A 17772-nucleotide genomic window follows, 5' to 3' on the forward strand; every position below is an offset into this window, starting at 1 on the left:
TGTGGCACTACATGAGACACAGCCTAGATGGAGCCCTGATAAATCAGATCTGAGTGGACACTTCTAGCCTCATGTGCAGTCTATGCTTCACAGGTATGAGCACTTTTGTTGGAGGTAGCTTGAAGTTCTGGCTTTGCTTTTAGGGGAAGGCTTTTTATTTTATGGCTTAAGATTTACTTCTGTTTCAGAAAGAACTTTATGTAGTGCTGCACTGAATGAAGAAGCTTTTGTAAAACATTGATTAACTGGAGCTGTTTACATTTCTTCAAGGCTTAGTGTTCACTTATCAAGAGCTTAAACCTAGTGAAGCTAACATGGAAGTGGACAAATGTTATGTGTAATAACCAAAAGAAACTGTTTGAACTGCATTTGTGAAGTCTTAGATGAGCAGCCTGAAGTTCCTCTAACAGTTTCCAAGCATGTAGGCAGCATGTATTTTTTTATTGGTAAGGAGAATACAGTTCATATGAAGCATGACATTAATACTTTGAGAAAATTAAAAATGTGTAGTGGAGCAATAAACTAATGTTTTGTGGAAAGACAGATAATTTTTAGTGCATTAATGCAGCTGTTTTATTACCAATAGCAGGCACATTATTAATATATTCTCCTTTAAGCTAGTATGTGGAAAGGGAATGGTTCATTACCACAAATACTGGATTTCTTGTTCCAGAGTTGCTTACTGTATGAAAGCTATCTCAAATTTGGAATGAAATAGAAAGGAAATCAACTGGTATTTGCCTGGATGGGCACATGAGCCCTAAGCTTTCTTTTTAGCGGTCTCCTAGGGAAGCTATTTTTTTTAAAATTTTCCTTATTTGTTTTTTCTTGGAAAAACAACACAACTCAATTGTATGAAAACAGGCCAGTCAAAAGAGTACTTGAAATGTATCAGAGTGAAAGTATGGGTTGCCATGGCTCAGGAGAATTTGATGATACCAAACATATTTGTTAACAGTTTATTGGCTGTGGCACATATCTGGATATAGCCATCAGCTAAAAAAATTGAATAGCATAGGAAAAAATACCTTCCTGGGAGGGACAGTTGATTTTCTTAATTTGAGAAATTTCTTTTTCTTTGCAGACATCTGAAAATCTGGAACATTTAGGCTGTTCTGTTTAGGAGTGCTAAAGTTCTCTGTCATTATGCTACTAAAAGAACTAGGGGACCATTTCTGTAGGGAGATTTGCAAGTGAATTTTAAAGCACAAGTATGCACAGTGCCATGTAATGCTGCAAAAGCAAACTGGGTTTGGGAAAGCTATCAAGGGAATTAAAAAGAGAGGGGGAGAAATGTGTTAACAGTAACAGAGAACAAGTGATGTTTTTCTCCCTTTTGAAATTCTTTGTACCAGATTCTCAAGCAATGTGTTTGTGCAAAGCAATCATTACTTCAGAGGAAATGTACATGCCATTTTTTTTTTTTCTCCAGATGGGTGATTTTTCTGATTTTCAGAGATTTAGTATTTTATTTTCATCTGTAGTTAACAGTTCAAAACAAAACCCCAAATCTCTAGAGATTTTCAGTTTTTGATTATAAGGAAATTAATGATCATGGCTCACAAAAATTAATAGAATTTGGTATGTTTTTGTACATATAAGATAAGCATTTAAAAAGTTATATATTTACACTGCACACAGAAACATATTGTGTTCTTTAAAATATTAGTATTTATCATAGGGTATCTTGTAATAAGCTATTATTTTAAATATACTTAATAATTTGATAGCACTTCCATACAAAAAATCTGCCCCTTAATATGGATGAAGGCTTTGCGTGAAGCTGATACAGCATGTATTAACATCTTTTATTTTTCAAATGGTTATGTACTAATTAACCCAGTTTGAGTGTTGTCTGTAAATCTTGTAAGAACACTGTTAAATAAGCAAGTTTAGAATGTAGCTGTCTGAGAATATTATGAATGCTCAAAAGAAGTGCTTTTCTAATGTGTGAGTGTGTAAAAAGAGAAAGTATCTTTAGGTTTAAAAAAATTAAAAGAATTGTAAGAAAGATAATAACTGATACTATTTGAATTTTATAGGAATCATCATCTGCTTCTAAGGCCAGTTTTCCTGAAAATGAGTCATCTCCTTCTTCACCAAAGCATCAAGCCACAGTCAGTATGCAAAGTGTTTAAATAGATAAGTAGATGTTATAAAAACTGGGCTATTCATGATTAGAGAATTGAGGGTAAGCCTTCCTGTTTTTGGGGAAAATAATGGGCTAAAACTATTTGAAGGCTTTACATTTTAAAAGGAATGCGTTGCATCCAACTCTGCTTTCAGGAAAAAAATGTGAATTGCCTCTGGTTTAAATGTAACTTAGTGATAGTAGATTAAGTTAGAAATTCACTGTGGCCAAGTTGTGCCAAATTATGTGGAACTCAGTTGCTTCCTCCAACAGTCACATCTTCTCACACAGCATTGTGAAAGGTAAAAACAGAAACAAATTCCCCCTCTTCACAGAATCCCTTACAGTTAGTAATTGTCTGTAGTATTTGATATCTCTAATTTTGGCTTGTGTTTCAGTCTTTAAGAGTCATAGGGGACCTGGCATAAATAAACTATGTCATTTTGATTTAGTAGAATAACCACTGGGAGAAAAACCTAAGCCTGCTGAACAACTTTTTGCATTTCAGTTTATATTTTAAATGTGGTCATTCCTTTTTAAACAGTGGGAAATGGATTAAAAAAACTTTTTGTTTTTTTTTAAACTATACTACAGTAGCATTGAAATAAGTAACTTGGTCAGTTTTACCAGCCCTTTGGTAGTTACCTCATGCACAACTTCTGTTTTTTTTCTTACTCTGCATGCAGGGAAATAGTTCTCTGGCTTATTTGTGATAATCCATTCTTATAACACTTCAAACAGCTTTTCACAATAAAATAAACATTGTTTATTAAGCCACCATAGCTGATAGCTTTACACAAAAAAAATTATTGCTGCATATGATCTAATTTCTTTAAATATGGCTCAGATCTTGAATTCTTGAAATTGTATTTTGCAGAAGAGCTCATTCTTGACTTAGATAGTAGAAAAAACATCTGTTTTTTCTTTAGCTGTGCCCTGGGATTTCAATATTCCAAAGAAAGCTGGCAATTTTTAAAGAATTTTGATCCTTAACCTGCTTTCATCTTCTTTTTCCTGATTCCATTAATTTTCCCGTTAGTACCCCCTAGTGTTGTTGCTGAGTAGGGCAGTATGATACTTTCTCTGAATAATTCTCTGGAGCATCCCCACTAGTTCCACTGTGAGTAATTGATTAAAACCATGATTTATTTTGGGAAGTGAGCACAGGTTGCCCAGTCACTGTGAAAGCTGGTGACAGACTGTTCTGCTTGTTAAAGCCAAAGGTTGGTTGGAAGGGTGCAATGCATAGGACTGTTAGTACATGGTCTGCATGGATCACAAATAAAGTAGTCTGAAAAATAGGATAATTCATTTGTTTGGCTTTTTGGAGAGTGGATGAGGGAAGGGACTCCTTCTATTGAAAATACCAGTTTTGGAAAATAATGCATCTGTCTCTGGCTTGAGGAAGCATTCCAGCCCAGTGAAGATAATGGATTGATAAGAGTAGCAGTTACTCCTGGACTGAAGTAACATCTGATCCACCAGCAAAACACCTTTGTCCTTGATAATGGGTCTGTTCTGTGTTTTATGTGCTGTTCTTGAAACATGTAGGTAAAATTTTTAAGGTCTGTGAAAAACAGATCTGTGTCTCTGCTAAGAGTACTGTCACAGTATTCCAGCAAAAAAAAAAATTCTCCAAAGTTGTATTGTGCAGTTATGGTCCACTTAACTTTGAGATTTAGAGGAAAATGCTGGAGAGGATTTATCTTCTATTTTCATTGGATCTAGAATTTAGGTCATTTTTATAAAGATAAAACTAATTTGGATCCATTCCCTAGTTGATTGTTTCAACTAATAGCTTATTTCATAAGTTAGGAACTGTTAGGAGCTGTTACTGAAAAGGAATTGATAAAAAAATAATTTAGTGTTCTTTTAGCACCACTGACTGGTAGGACACAGCTGAAATGTCAGGAGAAAATGGTAGACTTTGATACCTCATCTTAAGATGATGGTTTAAGTGAATCTTTTTATCCTAGAATGCTTTTTTAAACATTTCTTTATTTTATTATTTTTACACAGAAACTAGAAATATTTACTCCAAATATTTGAAACTTGCAAACAGCCTTCTTGTTCAGCAGTGTTCTTTTCCCACCAATCACTGTCTGGTCTTCAATTTTTTTCTGTAGGCATACTAATATAGATGGTTTTCGTCAACAAGACATAACTAAGTAGTTTAAAATTCTACTATTTTCCTTGGGGATAGGAAAAATGAGGACATCAAAGAAATGCTTCACTCTTCTGTTTTTAGCCTGAATATGTTAATATTTTTATGCACTTCAACCGTGTTTTATTTAAAATATGAAATTTAAAATTACTTGGAAGAATTTGTCATGGAATTTAGGCTGGTTTTTTGTCAGCCTCTTCCTTTTCAGTAAAGCACTAATCTTCTATTATACAAAAAATTTAAATTTCCATTCATAATTTTCACTGTCTACTATCACAAATTATTTAGTTTGGCTTGTCCAAAGAACCTTGGTCTTGATGAAGGAAAGCTTTTTACCCTCTGAATGGTAATGAGTACTTTCCCTGAGGAATTTTGATTTTGCTGATCTCTGAATATTTAAATATGCTTAAAGACAGTTTCTTGAAGTTATAACATGAGCAAAGGTGGCTCACTGCCAGAAATCGATTATTTGGAGGATTGAATTCTGTGATGTGATGTTAATAGAAGCAGATTTTCTTTTATATTTCTTATGTCTTACTCTTATCTTACAGGGTCAAGAAAAGTATGGATTATTAAATGTGACAAAAATTACAGAAAATGGGAAGAAAGTTCGGTAAGTCTTGGACTTGTGCAAGTGCATGTGCTTAGGGTTTATGAAAGGTTTTTTATATTAGGACAGCATACTGGGGTTTGCAACTTCTTACTCATTGTCTGAAATTGCCATAGAGGTTTTCCTGTGTGACACAGCATTAACCTTATCCCATGTGTTTCTCTCAGTGAGCTAAAGATTACTGCAGAGTGACTGAGGCTCGTGTATCAGGATTTCACACAGGGCAGCGATTTCATGAAGGTGTATTGATGAGAGACAGCTTTATAAAATGGGATTGATTGATTGATTTAAGAGCAAATCTGTATAGGTTATGGCCTGTCCCATTTTTGGATAAAATCAGTGTAAGAGGAGCTTTCAGATTGCACTTGCTGTCCTTCAAGTTCCAAGGGTTGTACATGCCATGTGCTCCCTGATTCTTCCTGCACTGTGCTTGTGAAGGGCTTGGAGCAGTGTATTGCCCAACATCAGTCTCCTGTAGGTGACAAGTGACCTCATTTCTAAATTCTTTCTCTGCCTTCCAGGCAGCAATTTGCACTATAAATCATAATGTGTAATCAAGTGTAGCTGGGTAACTACATTTCTGATGTTTTGAAAATACTGCAGATTTTCATCCTCAGATTTAATTAGATGGCACATCTAGATATGCCATCTAATCTAGATGGCACATCCTCAGATGGCACATAATTTAGATGGCACATCCTCAGATTTAATTTAGGTTTGCTCCTTGCCTTTTTTGCTTTTTTGTTTTTTTTTAATTTAATCCTTTAGATCTAATAGTTCAATGTTTCCCAGACTTGTGATACATGAAGCATGCTTGTCCTGAGGATTAGATAGGCAGCACTCAGCTGTTATTGTAGAGCCACCCTGACCTAGTCCAGTGCAGTTGGGCAGCACATCTGACCTCCAGTTTGCTTCCTCAGAGCTGCTTCTAAGAATTTGGTAGCACTGGCTGGACAGTGGCTTGTGTAAGCTGCTGCTGGCACAATGTATTGTCATCATTTACGTTGCATCTGTTGGAATCATTGATCTGGATTGTTGCACTGCTGAACAGAAGGATGCAGTGTGGCCATCCTGTCACTTTGAGAGCTGTTAAGTAATAATTCATGTTGGGTAAAGGGAATAGACATTCAGGGCTTGTCAAGATTTTATTTTTTTTACTACCTTAGGAGAACGACTCTGCATAAAATCAAATAGTCAGACAACTGAAACAACTCATTCTTTTTCTTAATTTTTTAGATGTGTAGCAAATATTTTATTGCCAATGTAAATGAGCCTATTACATAAACATGGAACACTTGCATCTCAGATCAATGAATTTCAGAATTATGCAGTACTTTGGCATGATCTGTTAAGTACACAGTAGGCTGAGTGTTCCAGATTAGCCCCTTTGAAATTATAATTGCATGGTATTTCTCTTGGTGAACTGCTTCTACTACTAATTAGCTTTGTTTGATTTAGACTTTGATGGTCAGGCTGGGATTGTTAACATATGTTCCCTTCTACAAATATGATAGCAATTAAGACTTACTGATGCCACTAATGACTGTATATGTGCTTAAGAACATTAACATGCAGGTCACCTGAGCACCAATGATGGACGGTTTAAATATCTGCTTTCAGAGTCCATTTATTTTATGTTTGTTTACAATTATTTACAGAAAGAATTGGATGTCATCATGGGCTGTGTTACAAGGGTCATCAGTGCTGTTCACTAAAACCCAAGGAAGTGGAACTGGCTGGGTAAGCCTAGGAGCAACCCCCACCCTCACTGAAGTGTTAGTCATGTAAAGCACAATAAATTAAAGCCCTCTGATTTGCAGGGCCTAAATACCTATATATGTATATATGTATATATATATATGTACGCTTAATTTAGAAAAAAATAACTCCATGTAAGTGGGCAAGATAATAGTTTAATGTAACAATTATGATGTAGCATAAGAAGAAAACCAGTTGTATGTATGTGTCTTTGATAAGCAAGAAACTGATAATATTCAGGTGCCTCATAGGCTTGAAGATTTTTCTTCAGGCCAAATACTTTTGTGTTCTTTACTAATGTGTTTGTCTAAACAGTTTGTTTTACCACTCTTAGATATTTTTTAATAAACTCCAGGTAATTTTGAATGTGATCCACATAATAAAGAAAATAGTCTGACACATGGCTTCTTGAGTTGGGCTATTTGAGCAATGCAGTGTTGTTGTCTTATGATTTAGTCTTTGTCTTGCTGGATTCCATGTTTTGTTTTAAATCTTCATAATGCATGACAAATTCTTGTACTTATTTTGTCTGATGAAGACCAAAAGAGAAACATCACAATGAAGATCATGATTATTCAATTTTTTAAATCACCTCTGGTGTAATAGCACTATAATTAAATTTGCTATATTTATCCAGCTGCATTCCTACATTAATAGGCATAGAAATAGCTCTTTATCTGCAGCTTACTTAGCCTCTTTTGGAGGTCTGACATTAAACTGTGTGGATCTCCTATAATAACTAAAGACAGGCCAGAGTCAGTGTTCGTTTTTTCCATGTATTATCATGTGAATTCCAGGAAAATTGCCTTTTACAGATCTGTGCTATCTTGCTGTGCTCTACTGATCTTTCTACTTGTCTCACTTTCTCCTGCAGCGCTTCATTATGGGTAGTGAATTGAAATTGACAATCTTTTCTATAGCATTGAGTTTTTTTCAGACCTGTAAATATATTTTTCCCTCCTTCTGTAAAAGGGGTGGCTGGAAAAAAATAGGTGAGGATGGATAAATAAAATTTGGAGTAGAAGAGAATGAAAAGAGTAAAGTTGGGTGAGATGGTCAAGCAGAGAGAAAAGAAAAGAAGGAAAGACAATAAAGACAAGAGGCGTGAGAGAAGGTAAACTACACTGTATGGTAGGAAGTGGATTGTGGTGACTTCTATGGTTGACTTTCATAGCCAAGGATCCAAATAGTATTTTAGTTTTACAGATATTAATATGCATGTTTAGAAAGTAAAACTTTTGCCTGGGTAACTAGTCAGGTTCCAAAATCTCAGTTAAAGCTACCAATACTCTTAATTCAAGTGCAGCTGTAAAACAACTGTCTTTTTCAGCTGTACATTGATATAATTAAAACACACAATGCCAAACTGTTCATGAATCTATGATGTTACAAATGATGTGTGCCCAAATTATCCATAAAAGATAAGCAACAAGCAGAGTTGTATGATTTATGGGCACTGCGTAAGTTGTGTTATACCATCCAGACAGAGTCATTTAAAAACAAATAAAAATTGAGTAAATAAATTTAAAAATAAAATGCATAAATTCTTTTGATAATTTAAGTGGAGCATAAGTCTCGTAGTCACAGTATTTCTGTGAAACACTATCAGCTGTGTGTACTGTCAAGTACTAGAGTAAGGTCAGCAAAATAAATACCAACAGCACAAACAGAATAAAATGAAACTGGAAATATTAAGTGAATCTCTTTCAAGGACTTAGTGTTTTACACCTGCATAATCACAGCTGACTTTGTAGATATGTAATTAAATTTTCAGCACATGCTCTTCTTGGTATCTGTAGGAAGTTTTTTTTTTAGGTATTCAAAATTCCACCTCACCTCTCAAACTTTGTTCTGTGTCCATGTTTTAATAAGGTGAAGTCAAGTCCAACAATTTGACATATGATAAGAATTACATTTCTTCATTTTACGAGAAGAATATTTAGCATTCGTCTAGTGATTGATATAACCATATCTTTTTTTGTGCATTGTTTTGTGACTTCATCACTTTTCTTCCTTTTTCTCATCAAGTCATTTTGCCAAGGGGGCTCAATTCCTGAGCTCTTGCTCTCGCTGCTTTCTTCTTGGAAAAATGCTCTCAGTCGTCGACCTGCTGTCACCTATGTAAACTCTGCCCAAGTTTCAGCTATCACTGTATGTGTTCTTGTTGCATGCCTCTTGTCGCTGTAAGGCTATTGCCACTAATCCTGAAAGTAAACTTGAATTTTTCCAAGATTAGTTTTGACACCTCGTATAACACCTCCTGTATCTTGTTTGCTGTTTTTGAAAGTCATCCAAGGTGCGAATTAACACAAGTTTATTGCAGTAATCCTGTAATTGTTCCACTGGAAGTAGAAAGTGTATCTGGTTCATTTGTGCCAGAATTATAATCCCAAATTCACCTACTATTTGAACCACTAGTGCCTTGACTAATAAGCAGCATGATATGCTGGGTTTAACAGATATTTTATGTGTGATTCTTTCTAACACAACTAATTTAGAATATTTTTATGGTGCCTATGATACCTTCGATACAATGATGTACATGTTGTTTGATAATTCTAGCTGTAATTGGAATACCCACAAATGTAAATGTTATGCATGAAGGGATGAAAGGAAAAGAGCACAAGGATGTTCTAGCCATATTCCACATACAGAAGGCTGATGTAAATTTGTAGGATTCTTTATATGTAATTTAAGCATCTGTAGTTATGTTTTGAAAATGCCAAGCACTGCAGAGCTGCCTATCAAAAATTCATACATTAACTTCATGTTAAAAATGATGCAACTGTCTTTTTCTTGTTTGTCAAATTAATTGCTCTGTATGTGGAAGCCTGGAACAGATAATTTGTGAACAGTTTGGTAACCTGTAAAAGGCTACTTTTTATAAGGAAATCTGGATTTTTTTTTTAATGGTTTTTTCCCTCAGCTTTTGGTGTGAATGATATGTATTATCTATTGTCAAATTCTAGTGACAGGGCTTCATAAAGCGCAGCAAATGGCAACTGCTTAGAAGGATTCATCTGTCAGCTTTCTGTAACAGGCACATGTCCTCAGTGACAAGTACAGTGGTGGCAAACCAAGCCTGTAAACTTCCCAAACATCAAGGAAATAAATGCTCTTCAAGATTCATCAGAGCAAACTCTTGTTTGTGTTATACCACTGTGTTTTTGGCCAAGGATGTTATGTGTGTATTACTACAGTTGACCAGAATTGCACTGCTGGTTATATAGGAGCTCAGATGCTCATTGTGAAAGCTTTTTGGAAATGCAAATGGTCCTATCAGTGTGGTTTAAAAAAAAAAATCCATCATTTTGCTGTGACAATAAAAAATCTATTTTTTTTTCTTTTTAAAGCTGTAAGTTTTGAAGCTCCCCTACCAGCCAAAAATGTGTATCTGTCTCCACAGCTTTCTTTCCATGGTCCATCCATGGATGAGGAGGACTTGGAATTAAAACATCCTACCCAACTCTAATTAGAAACAGAATTACAAGAATGCTAGGTGTCATTTGTATATCCGAAGTCTTCCCATAAATAATTTCCAGTTCTGCTTCCATAGAATGCTAGAATGTGTCAGAGTACTGACTGTGTGATTTGTCCCTGTGCAAGCTTCCAGGACTTGGAGAAAATCCTGAAAAGATTGAAAAGGCCTTCTATTTCTTGATGTCAGTACACATCTTCAAGGCTGTCCTTAAGCTGCACAGCATCTACTCTGTCTAAACCAAAGAAAACACCCTATTCTTTCCAAAAAGTTACCTCTGCCATACAACCAGCGTAAGCACAACCCCATGACTATGGTTTTCTTTCTAAAAAAAGGTGTCAGAAGTGACAGTAGGACAGCTTCATCTCCAGCACAGCTGGCAGCACCATGTATAGACCTCTCCCTCTTTCTGTCTCACACTGCTGCCCTTTCCAAACTTTCCAGACAGCTCAGAAGAGAAATCCAGTAAGACTAAGCTGTCTGCTCAGTAAGAACTGAATTTCTCCTGACTGGTGTTGACTAGGTAACACACTATTTTGAGAAAGCAGACTTAATGTCTGTGTGGCAGCAGATGCAAAAGGAAAGGGTTTCTTTTTACTTCTGTCAGCAGACCCTGCTGGCTTCAGGAGGGTTCGATTGCCTTCAGCTAACCTTTGTGTGCAGCACTTGCTCCTCAAAGCTTTAAGGAGGGAAATGGCTGCTGGCATCTCTCATTTTCATAGACCCAGGGGCAGAAAAGAACCTTGACAGGAAAGCTCAAAGGAGAGCCTGCATGATAAACTTAAAATGTCCTTGAATAAAATAGTGATGAGTGTGTAATGTGTTGGTGTATAAGAATAGCTTTGCAGGGAAGCTGAATTATTTGCCTGGGTTTCCCCATCCTTGGATCTCACGTAACAGTTTGGCCATCATTTGAGTGAAGTGGTAAAGGACTTCTTTTTTTCCCCCTCTTTTAGCTTTACTTTTTGCTTTCTTCTATGCTTCTCTGAAATGCTGGAGGGAGTCAGGCTGAAATGATGGGTAGAGTGTAAAGGTGTAGAAGGTAGTGCTGTGATCTGTCAGGTGTGGAGTTCAGCAAGCTAATGTATTGGGGGGCTTTGCTTTTGGTCAAAGCAGCACTGAGAGTTAACATTTTTATCTTGTTTTGTGATGTCACCTGTGGCAAGTCCATTCCTGTGCTTCTTAGCATCATCTGGGCCATGGTTTTAACTAGTCACCCCCTGCCCCCAGTGCTGTAGAGGACTTTGGCACTGGTTTACTGTTCTCTCCAGTGCCAAACTCTATAAATTGATTTAATTTTTTTCCAACATGCGGCAAGATTGATCTAGACTGCCAGGAAGTGCGTGTCTGGGACATCTTGGATGTGTGTGCAGCAGTTACATGACTTTCTCATAAACAGGCAGCTGCTGCAAGAGCCAAAATGGCCCAGAGATTGGTCCTGTGGACTCTGCTGCTGAGCTGGGCCAGTCTCAAAAGCTCTACTATAATTAATAAGAAATGTTCTTGGATGAGGTATCTGAGAATTAAGTTAGAAAGGGGAAGGTGGTGGGGATTTTTTTTCCTGAGTGCTAATTGGCATAGGGTAAATTAGAAATACAGCCCTGTTCTGATATTTCACTGGTAAAATAAGGAAGTTAAGATGCTACTTTCCATTCAACACTTCATTGCCCTCAGGACTCTACGTGTGGAGATTTTCCAGTGGTAAACAACCTTTCTGAAACACAATTAGCATTAATTAACATCCATGCTGAGAGTTTAATCAGAAGCAGCAGATTAGTCCTGTTTTCTGAACCATTTTTTCTCCCCTTGGATATGGCTCTTGTACAGGCTGGAAACTTGTGTTTGCAGCAAGGAGCTTGTCCTGGGGCTCAGGTCCCCCAGAGCTGTCACAGGAAGAGCATTCACACATCAAAGACTTTGTGAAAAAATAAAGACTTTGTGCCTTTCTGAGGGAGCAGATGCTACAAGCTTTCCTTGGAACTCCAGCATGAAATTTCTGTGCTGTAACTGAGTGACTTACAGCTTTCCCCGTTCCATATTTTACTCATGTCACTCACAGTTAGAGCTTTTTGTTTCTATGGGCCACTGAAATTGTTTCCTTGAGGAATTACATTTCAAGGCTACATGGTATGTTGAAATCATAGTAAAAGTACTTTATTTTGAAACATTCTGATACCTAGTATAAATGTGAAAGTAGGAGGTAAAAATAGCTCCCTGATGTTTTCCTCCAAATTGGTTGAAGGGTTACTTGTGGATTAAATATTAGCAGGTTTTTTTTATTCATAGTGTTGTTTAGTTGCTGGGGTTTTTTTAGGAGATAGACAGTGAGTTCTGTTTACTTGGTAGGACATGCTCCAATATTGCCATGGAAGCACTACAGAAAAATATGAAAGTGTTGGGGGGTAAATGTTTTTAAAAAATAATAAATAGATAAATGTACAAACTGAGAATGCTCTTTCAGTGTGGAGAGATGTGACTCCTGTCTAGTAAATCTACTGTTTCTTGTTTGATTTTTGGTTTTATATACAACCACTGATTAAGTGGCAGAATGTTTGGGGTTTTTTTTGTTCAGTTACTTATTAGCTGGTTTTGTTCAAAGCTTGGGACTATCTTGACTAAAAAATCAAGCTACAGTCAAATGCTGTATGAACTTCTACCGTTTGTGATTGGGAAAAAAAGCTCTGCTGGGATCTGACTGGCATTTAAATTTATGGAATTTTGAGGGCTTTAAGCTGAGCAACTTGTAATAGACATACTTAAAGGTAGTTTTGTGGAAGGTTTTTTGTTTTCCTGATGTCATGCCTGCTGATTTGTGGCAAAGTACTGTATTTGGCTTAAGTTGTACAGATTGTAAATACTACATGTTATATTTAAAAGATTGCAAGACTGTAAGGAATTTCTTTGGGTTTAATTTTATCATCATTGTTCCTATTTTATTCCAGAAGTTTGGTGTCAATCAGTCTAAGCCAGAATTTACAGTGGATCTCAAAGGGGCATTGATTGACTGGGCCTCGAAGGACAAATCCAGCAAAAAGAATGTTATTGAGGTATATTAGTTTATTTAAATGCAGAATGTATGCACTTCGATTATTGATGTAAGAAATTTTCTCTAAACTTAAAAGCTTATAAAACTGAGTTTTATCTGCTTCTACCTGCTTAAATGTAGATGTTATCTTAGTATCTGCAAGCATTGTTCCATTTTTATTATGTCTGTATGGGATATGTTTTTCAATTTTTAGCAGACTGTTAATGGCTATTTTCACTGGTAGATGTTCTTGAGTGTCTGTGCATTAGTTAACAGTTTTGCCAGCAAGAAGTTTAATTTGATTGGTAATTTTACTTTTGTACTATATTGTGTTTATCAATTCTAATGATATCTGGTTTTATTTCTTTAAAGCTAAAAACCCGCCAAGGAACTGAGCTCTTAATTCAATCAGATAATGACAGCTTTATTAATGAATGGTATAAAGTTCTTAACTACACCATCAATAATCCGGTATGTATTTAAATAATGAAGGTTCTATTTTCACAGTAATATTACTTAGTAAACAAATTGATATAAGAGCTTCTAATGCTTCATGTGCATCTTCATTTACTGATTTTCTTGACAGCAGGCAGGAGTTTGAGGATATGGCAGTTCCAGGTGCTGGGGAGTGACATATAATTAACAGTGGCAAAGGAAGAAAGATGGTCCACTGGATTAAGATTCAGGAGGGTGTGGGTTGACCTCCATCTCAGAAATGTACTTACTTCTGTGGCCAAATACTTCTTCTGTCTCAGTGACCCTAAAGGTTCTGACAGAGAGGGAATGAAAGTGGGAGGATAGCCAAGGGACGACTTCATGACTTAAATTTGCTAGCATTTGATACTGCTCTTCACTTACTATGGCTGCACTGAAATGGAAATTAAAAGCCCTGGCAAAATACTTATCTCTTCTTATCTGACAGCATAATGCCAAGTATTTAATTATCAGAAAAGTGCTCAAGCATTTGCTCTTGATATTGCCAAACAAGATTAACTATTTTTTTTATTCAGAAGTTGGAGGAGATCTTGGAGAAAATAATGTTCTCACATCAAGTTTACCTCGAGTATTCTTACTTTTTAATAGTTCCAGGCTTGGCTGTTGTCCATAAGCTCCTTTTTTGTTGCTTTCAATGTCAGTCGGTGGCTTTCATTTCTCTTAGCTCTGACAGTGTTTTTCACATATGGGTGTTTTCCACCAAAACACAGCAGGCTAACACATGGATGGCTCCATTTTGTTCTGACTCCTCACAGTTTAGGTTCCTAATCTTCTGCTCTCTCCTGGTATGGAAATGTCATAGCCCTTAATAATCAGGCAAGGCTGTGTCACCCAGTGACTCAGTGACAACCTTGTCCTGTCTGCCGAGCTTAAAAGTGAGTGAAGATGGAAAGGCTGAGATATGCTGAGATGTGGGCGACGTATTGCATGTTAGGTTGAAGAATGGTTGAATAAGGAGAGTTTAGCAGCACTCTGGAGAAAAGGGTGATGTGTTATTACTGCTGGGAGCTGGTAGCCAAGACACCCAAGATTACAAGGCAAAAGTCAAGAAAGTGCATTAGACTACCTGATGATTTGAAGCACTGAAGCTTTGGGTACAAAAATCCATCAGATCTCAAGCCAACTTTTAATTTTGGAAAGTTTATGGTAAGAGTAGCTGCAAATCTCTTTCCCATGGCCAAGGCTATACTTCTAGCATGACAAGATCTTCCTCAAAAGAAGAGGCAGATCAGATTCTCTTCTCTTTGCTTGCTCAGGCTGCTGGTGTGGCAATATCCTGTACAAGAGGAAGAGCTAACTGCAAAGGATGTGGCTGCTCTTTTTTAAATACAGAAATTTCCAAGTTATTACATTAGACTTGTTGCATAGTACAAACGATCCCAGGTGGTTTTTTTTTTCCCAAAGCAGTTAATGATTTTAAAATGTGCCAATCCTAACAAGGTTGAGGTTTCTTGAAGACTGGCAGAGGATCCTTAATGGGGACATTAATTGGGCAGTTGAATGTATTGATCTTTGGTGTGTAAAAAGGCTATCCAAAGCTTTTGAAAAGGGAACAGGAGGGAAGGTGTTTAAAGCTAACACTACCCAACAGGTTAAAGTGCAGCTTAGTCCATGAAGTCATGTTCAGTCAGTGCTCTGGAGTGCACAACCCTGCCTCATTTTTACAGTGCCTTTCCTTGTAACAGAAGGCACTCTGCAGTCAGATTTTGGCAACTGCATAGCAGTCCAGTTCACTTCAGTTGAAGTGAAGTAAGAAATACACAGTTTGGGAAGGGAATATGTTGTACTGAAATGGAGGAGGTTTCTTTTCCCATTTGGTGATATGTCTGCAGTTATGCATGTAGCATGGGTATGAGGCTGCAGGTGAGATCTGCAGACTCTGGTATCTGCCTCCACACTTCAACATGATCTATGTTTTCACTTGACAATGTTTAATGAGAATATGCTGGGATAGCAGGAACACAGGGCAAGAGTTTTAGGCACTGGTACACTTACTTTTTCAGAGTGAATTCAGTGTATGTTTTGATACAGTAGTGAGTAGTAATGAGATTTTCCAATTGATAGTTCTATTTTCTCCTAAGAAAATTTTAATTATGGAGATAACAAATGTAAACGCTCTAGAAATGTTTTTTCAACTCTGTCAGTCAGGCATTTCTGTGGCAGACCATTAAATAGCTGATGTTTGTCTACTAGATTTGGAAAATAAGCCCAACCAAAAATAATTTCTTTACTTAGTTTATTTGTTGATGTAATGAATTTTTATCATGAAAGGCTGGTTGTCCTTTGTTCAGTGTCCAGCAGCGTTTTCTTTATTGAATCTTATGAGAAAATAGTGTTTCTCAAAGTTACTCACTCTGTCAGTGAGAATGGTGTTGTGTCTGAAGATGTTTAGAGTTCAGGAAATAACAAAATGAATGTCATTATAGGGGGAAGAATTGTGTATTGTAGAACGATCTGGAGGAAATGTGTGTGTTAATGCTATATTCTGTGAATTAGCTAACTGATCACTGTAAATGACCTTAAATCCAACAGGTGATAGAGTCTGATGAAACATTGATGAGGTCTGATGATGAGGTACCAGATTCCCCTGGAGTTGAAAAACAGGACAAAGAGAAAGAGAAAGAGAATAAAGACTCTAAAAAACTTCGTTGTGAGTTGAAAATTTTCCATTAATTTATTCCAGTAATGCCAGTTTTCATTTTCTGCATCTTCAGTGTTTGTGTAAATAGGGAAGAATTCAAAAGGACAGCTAAAAAAGAAACTATTGAAGTTTGGAAACAGGCTTAATATAGTTCATTCTACACCTTGATGCCACTTGGTAAATTTTCTTCCATGTTTTATTAATCATACTTTAAAAAAGGAAGAAGAAGGAAAAAAGTGTGAAATTTCTTTTTAGCTCCTGCTGTGTGACCCATTAAAAACAGGGAAAAATAGCAGTGGTGAAATGAATTATTTTCAAGGTGTTGTCAAATGCACAGAAATAGTATCTGACTTTTATAAATAGTTTTGGATAAGAATTCCTTTGTCATTTTACTGGTTGGAATTGGTTTACTTGTTTTTTACCTGTGGCACAGCATCTGTAAATATTTACACCATTAACTTGAAGTATAATTTTGCTAAGTTCCTGCTGATATATTGGCTGTTTAGAGAAACTAAATATTTTTAATTAAACCTTCAGAATTTTGGAGCTAAATGTCTTTTAGATGCAGAAATTAACTTCCTGTGCATAGAAATACATTAATCAGGCAGACTGTTTTTTGTCTTTTCCTTCCAGGCCCTATATGTAATTCTCAAGAAACCATTTATTTCTTTCAAAATAGCTAACCTGATGAGAAGCAGGACTGGTTTTGAAACATAGCTGCATTTTAAAATTTCCACATCAATTCCATACATAAGCTACCATTTAGTTGGTTTTGCAAGTTTTTAATGACAGGCTTGTCTCTTGTAGTTTGAAAAATTAATGCTATTTACAAGGAGTTCCAAAAAGGTAAGGAAAAATTAGGGATGCATTGCAAATTGAATAGGTTTTTTGTGCGTTTTGAAGAGTACTTGTTTTTTTTCTTTCAATGTCAGTTCCTTGGCTGATAAATGCAGTGTTGGTTCAGTGGGTAGTAATGCTAAATGTGTTTCTCTTTTCAGCAGTGAAAGCACCCAGCAATATAGACTCCACAGATCAGAAAAAGACCAAAACGAAGCTCAAGAAGTTTCTTACACGGCGCCCTACATTACAAGCTGTCCGTGAAAAAGGCTACATTAAGGGTAAATGAACCTTTTTAACAAAGGACATAATTTGAAAAGCTGAATTTCGTAGTTCATGTGTAAAATGGGGTTTAAATGGTCTAGTTTCCGAGTAAAATACTTGTGTATAGTTGGTTTAACAAAAGTCTTGGATGTATAGTGGAACTGGTGATTGATTGCTGTACTTCTGAGTGCTGTTACTAGCCATTAAACTGCTCGGAGGATGCCCTCTCCTTCAGCTCATTGCTGGCCAAACTGCAGTGAAAACTGAGGGCCCAGGAGCCCCTTTGGACTTGGACTGTAGCTAAGAAGCACTGCATTCCACCTTTCTGAGCTGGGAATCCAGGTAGCTGATCCTCATTTGTGCAAACAA

The 17772-nt window shown here is 36.5% G+C and overlaps 1 protein-coding gene across 12 annotated transcripts in view; it reads left to right on the forward strand.

Annotated features, from left to right (window-relative positions):
* Window positions 1–17772, forward strand: part of ARHGAP12 (Rho GTPase activating protein 12) — a 76388-nt gene that overhangs the window by 49634 nt on the left and 8982 nt on the right. For 6 of the 12 annotated variants that reach the window (XR_014849689.1, XM_085050384.1, XM_085050390.1 and 3 more), the window contains 8 exons: window positions 2043–2117; window positions 4847–4908; window positions 6564–6645; window positions 8692–8814; window positions 13084–13188; window positions 13539–13637; window positions 16194–16311; window positions 17301–17420. Coding sequence is in view for 11 of the 12 variants with exons in the window: in XM_085050384.1 (XP_084906510.1) it covers window positions 2043–2117; window positions 4847–4908; window positions 6564–6645; window positions 8692–8814; window positions 13084–13188; window positions 13539–13637; window positions 16194–16311; window positions 17301–17420 (784 nt within the window). In the remaining variant the exon portion in view is untranslated. The remainder of the gene's footprint in view (window positions 1–2042; window positions 2118–4846; window positions 4909–6563; window positions 6646–8691; window positions 8815–13083; window positions 13189–13538; window positions 13638–16193; window positions 16312–17300; window positions 17421–17772) is intronic. The other 6 variants (XM_085050389.1, XM_085050394.1, XM_085050391.1 and 3 more) reach the window with 4 other exon arrangements.

The sequence above is a fragment of the Lichenostomus cassidix genome, chromosome 2 (genome assembly GCF_008360975.1).
Source record: "Lichenostomus cassidix isolate B80296 chromosome 2, HeHo_3.0, whole genome shotgun sequence".
Classification (NCBI taxonomy): Eukaryota; Metazoa; Chordata; class Aves; order Passeriformes; family Meliphagidae; genus Lichenostomus; species Lichenostomus cassidix.